At 30.7% G+C, this 5,228-nt stretch overlaps 1 protein-coding gene across 1 annotated transcript; it reads left to right on the top strand.

The window, feature by feature from the left end:
• Window positions 1-999: 999 nt before the first annotated feature.
• LOC136815288 (caldesmon-like) lies at window positions 1,000-3,203 on the top strand. The gene is made up of 6 exons (XM_067071728.1): window positions 1,000-1,080; window positions 1,483-1,626; window positions 1,851-1,921; window positions 2,164-2,264; window positions 2,518-2,696; window positions 3,180-3,203. Exons 1-6 carry the CDS (start codon window positions 1,036-1,038, stop codon window positions 3,201-3,203), a joined length of 564 nt encoding a protein of 187 aa, XP_066927829.1. The 5' UTR covers window positions 1,000-1,035.
• The last annotated feature ends 2,025 nt before the right edge of the window (window positions 3,204-5,228 follow it).

Below are 5,228 nucleotides of genomic sequence, written 5' to 3'. Positions count from 1 at the left end.
TAAATTTTTAGAGCTGTTTTTATCATTTGCAACAGCAAAGTCTTCAAGATATACCCTAGTTTAGCCCTCCGTTCAGGCTGGACTTAAAAAATTGTTGGTTTGCCGTCACCCGACCGACCCTACCTCGCAACCTGGTGACTCAAAAAAATTTTATTGCCATTTTACAGTAAAGAATTTTTTTCCTTCAAAAACTTGAAACAATAAAAAATCAAAACTCGTATCTTGCTTGTCTCAAGCATAATAATCGTACCCTGCTAGCACTTTTGTTTTTTATTCACCCTTCCATGGACAAAAATTTTATGAATCGCAAAAAAAAAAATTCTGACCGACCGACTCACCTCCAAAATCTAGGGTCGGGTGACGGCAAACCAACAATTTTTTAAGCCCAGCCTAAACAAGTTTTCAAATGCCTGATTGTCTAGTTTTATTGCGTCCTTAATCAAATTCTAGTATTTTCCATTTCCATGGATGGGCTCCATGTTTTACAACTACCCATAAAATAATGCGTTCCAAACAAAGAGAAAAACTTATCTAATGTAATGTTTAGTTGTGATATATTTTAATGAGTTTTTTTTTAATTCAAGAAAATGATTATTTCATATTATGATCTTTTTGAGTTTATCAATACTCTTTTCTTTTCTTGATATGGTTAGGCATCATCAGTTAAGAGCTATCTGTTGATGTTTATGTAAGTTTGTCCTCTGAGCTGTCCTGGTAAACTCACATTGTTTGAATATTTGAATATCCAAATACTATACATCTACTGGAATTATATTGTATCATTTGAAGTACTTTGAAATAGCCCTCACTACTTCGTTCAAAGTATTTCAAAATGAAACTCGTGGTATTAGTCTCTTATTTTCCTCAATGTCATATCATTATTATTACAAATATTTTGAAAAGTTCTATTTACATGTTTTATTTTTCTGATACTAATAACGGTGAATGGGATCTTAATTACTGTAACGCTTAATACATTTTGTCACGTTTTTTAGATAAATTGAAGATAAGAATAAATAAGAATAAAAAATAATCATGGATTCAAAGAAAATGAAAGAGAAAGGATATGTTTCACGGAAGGTAATATTACTATAATTACTATTAATTAATGTTTTTGAGAAAATTGCCAGTTGTAGGGGGTGAAAAGGGGAGGGAAAATTATAAAGAAAATATGCAATTAAAATCTTAAGAATACACAGAAGTGAAAGTTTTACAAAGATAAAACTATTGAATTTTATCAGCATCTTCTAAAACTAATGAGTGACCATAAAAAAAAGTAAACCTCGATAATAAAGAACAAAAACAATTTTCTCTTTGTTATTCGTTGTTAATCGTTAATTGTACCTCAAAAATTTTGATTACTACAGTACTTACAGATAATATTTGTTCTTTTTTATCGTTGCAACATTCATTTTGATATTAAGGATCCTTTGGACTGTATTTTTTAAACTAAATTAATTTCAACTCTAAATTATGATTTAGAAATGCCCTCATTGCAAAGTGGAGGTCAATGCAGCGGCCAAGCAATGCAAAGATTGCAACAAAAAAATCGAAAAAAAGAAGATCAAACCAAAACAAAATGTATCAAATAATCCTTCGAGGACAAAATCTCAAATAAAGAGAAGAGTAAGAACGATTTATACTAAATCTCTACGTATTGAAATGTCTTCAATACCATGCAATACGAGCAGCTGTGAATATAACAATTTAGCCCTTGTATTTCTAGCGATATATATGCCTCGCTTTATAGGATTAACTGCATGCCTGGCTGGATAATATTTCATCAGCCCTATTTTAAAGGTTTAATCAAGTGTTATGTTTTATTAATAAAAGTATTACTCTGTTTTTAGATTGATGATCTCCACAGATTGGATAAGCAGGATGTGTTGGTCATCTACCATTGGGAGACTCCGAAACGAAGGTGAGCTTTTAGTAATTGCACTTTGACTGCAAAATTTAAAGACTTTTGAATACTTCAATCCGAACGCTACAATAACTTGTCAACTTATATTTCTTTCTGGTGCACCCGGTATATATATTTTTATAGGAAAAAAAAACGGAGAGAAAAAATTTCTTGTGAAAATGGGAAAAAAAACATTCATCCAAAATCACCCAAAACCTTTAATAAAACTGTCTGAAATTTTATATCATATCTTCGTTCAGGTACCTTAGATTTGAAAGCAGTGACGGAGATATGGCAAAAGTTGTTGCCAAAAATGGAACACTCTCGCATTTACGGCGAGTTTTTCTACATCTAATTGATGGTGAGTTTTACAATTCATGTTTTATAAGGCTGCCGTCCTTTTGCTATATCTTTTTGATGATATCGTGCAATACATTTGAAATATTTTGAATATTTTAATAGGGTACTGAAGCTTTAGATGTGTATCAAATACTGTGAAAATTTTTAGTGTGATAGCGATTGATTTATTGAAATTCAATTGTTGCTTTCCTAAAATCGATGCGGAAATTTTATGCATTTTTATGCGTTACGCATTTTTATATTTTTTACTTCAGAGGCTAGGAAAGAAAGAACACCTGGAGAAAAAGAACAACAAGAAGACAAAAAAGGAGAAGATCAAGAAGAAGACGACGAAGAAAGAGTGGACGACGAAGAAGAAGATGACGAAGAAGAAGAGAGAAGAAGAAGAAAAAAGAAGAGGACGTACCAATGGTGGACATCGAAATCACCTATCGTAATGATGATGATGACGACGACGATTTCGGGAGGGCTGCTTTCCCTATTGAATCATTTTAAAGCGATTCAAAGGTTTCATCTTTTATAGACGATTGTTACTTTAATAGGATTAATTTCGCGGGCCAAAGAAATCTTGAAATTTTTTGATTTAATTTCGTGAGTCAAGAGTTTAAGAAATTTAGCGTGGATTTAAATTCGCTAATGACCCAAAAATGGACATGGTTTCGACAACTTTTTTTTTAATCAAATGGTAGTTTCGAAAACTTCGCGTGGATTTAATTTCGCGAAAAGGGCAAATAATCAGGAAATCGCGAAATTTAATCCTATTAATATACTTTATGAGATTATTAACTAAAACAATTTTCCGATATCAAGTAGAAAATTCGACTGAAATGTTTAAAATTTTAACCTCAAAGTGCAGATCATTTACTGAGAGTGCAGAATTATAACGTTCGTTGTGTTATATCGTACTCAATTTTAGCTGTTTTTAAAGAAACAAAAGTGATTTATTATTTAGACATTTATTATATTTTACTTATTTATTAGTTATATTGACAAACAACGACATTTTTATACATCGCTATAAAAAACTAAAGCAAAATTTGTATGTAAAAAAAAGAAGACTTTTTTAAGGTAACATCAGTAACATCTTTCGTGCCATTGCAACAAACATTGTATTTTTTTGAAATTGATAGAAATATTCGGTTGTCATACTAACTATCTCTTATCTGCATTTTTTGTTAAATTCTTTTGTTTTAAAATATTTTTATTAAATCATTTCAATCTATTTTGTTGTAATCGCAAAAAGATGTTGCCGTATTCGCAGAATTCATTATATCGGACTATATATTTAGCTATATGTAAAAAATAAACAGGACATTTTTATCAGACCATATTTTTAGCTATATGTAAAAAGACAAAAAGGACATTTTATCAGGCCATATTTTTAGCTATATGTAAAAAAACGAAAAGGACATTTTATCAGACTATATATTTAGCTATACCATATGTAAAAGCAAAAAAAGACATTTTTATTGTATCATATTTTTAAGTTAATTTAGGTTTTTACTAAAGTTTATATATTTATATAGGGATAGGATGGAATCTGAAAGGTACATACTTTATTTGAAGAAACTTTAGTGGAACAGTTTTTCGTGAGTTTTGTCGCGAAAGTAAAATTTCATTAGGCCCATTCGCGAAAAAAATACTCTTAACAAATATGCGAAAGTTATTTGCAAGGACGTGCAATCATGGACAAAAGGTCTGGAGACTTTTCAAAAATCCCTCAAAAGTACTGGAAATGACTGGAAATGAGTGAGTGAACTTCAGCCACACCGGTGGTGGATGAACCAGAGAGCTCTGAAAAGTTCTTTATAATTGATTAAACCATCTCGAATAATGGTCTAATTAGTGACTAATTAGATGTCTTTTTGAAAAAGTTAAAGAGAAAAACTCATGGAACCCTCAATCTTCAATGTCAGAAAAAAAAGGCCTGAAAACTTTGCAAAAATTCATTGTTGAGTGGTAGACTTGTCACCCAAACTGTCCAAATCCAATAAAAACAACATAGGCTCTGGTCAAAATGGGTTTCCAGAGCTTATTTTGAAAATTCTCATGTATATATTTTCTAAAAGTCTACAACCTTTTGTCCGGGATTGTGATTCGTTTTTCAATAATCAAAATGCTATTAATCAATATCAATGGAAACAGGAAATGTTAATGTTTCACATTGTTCCTAATAAAATGAAATTTGTGCATTTCGTATATTTCTCAACACGCGAGAGTTTCTTCAACCATTAACAACAAGAAAGTTGATATCACATATCACAGACCAATTTAAGGAAACTGTCCCTTTCGGAAATTAAATTAGCTCTTCACCAGTGAACAAATAAACAACTTGTTATAAATTGTATCATTCCTATTAACTTTTAACCGTTTTGACAATGATAAACGAACCGATTTTAGTATTGCAATTTGGTGAAAGTAATATTTTTTACAAGTAAAGATAAAAAATTTCCCTTGGTAAGTCAGAAGAAGAATTTATTAATTTTTGCATTTTTTGATTAACTTTTGAACAAACGTTATTTGTAGGTATTCATTTCGAAGTGTAAATAGAGAGATATTTAGGATTGAAAGATTTCTTTTCCACATCCAATGAAAAATTAGATGTATAATAAAATTGAAATGATGAACTTTCAAACCACGTGTTTATACGTCGTTCGTTTACTTTTTTGCGTGCTTCACTTTCTCAGGAAAATAGGTACCCACGTTTAATCCTAAAACTCGTGCTTTTCAATAAAGTTACACCGATTTCCCAGATTCTAAAATAGATCTTGAGAATTACAAAAAATATTTCAAAGTGACAAGTTTGATTTGGGTACTTGAGCTGACTTGAGATGTTAATTTTGAAGACGTTTTATCGGTATTTTCAATAAGAAATGTCCTGTATAGATGAATGAAAGCTGTCCCGATTACAAATTTTAAAATCCAACAATTTCCACACCCATAAAAGTGAGATTCTGCAAGGACC

The sequence above is a fragment of the Clytia hemisphaerica genome, unplaced genomic scaffold (assembly GCF_902728285.1).
Source record: "Clytia hemisphaerica strain Z4C2 unplaced genomic scaffold, Clytia hemisphaerica genome assembly, whole genome shotgun sequence".
Lineage (NCBI taxonomy): Eukaryota > Metazoa > Cnidaria > Hydrozoa > Leptothecata > Clytiidae > Clytia > Clytia hemisphaerica.
This window is presented reverse-complemented; position numbering and strand designations above follow the sequence as displayed.

Excerpts from the sequence above, each read along its gene's own strand:
- LOC136815288 (XM_067071728.1), top strand. The coding sequence starts at position 1,036 with ATGGATTCAAAGAAAATGAAAGAGAAAGGATATGTTTCACGGAAG. Across the intron at positions 1,081-1,482 it reads AAGGATATGTTTCACGGAAG|AAATGCCCTCATTGCAAAGT; the intron begins GTAATATTACTA and ends ATTATGATTTAG. Across the intron at positions 2,697-3,179 it reads GGACATCGAAATCACCTATC|CTGTTTTTAAAGAAACAAAA; the intron begins GTAATGATGATG and ends ACTCAATTTTAG.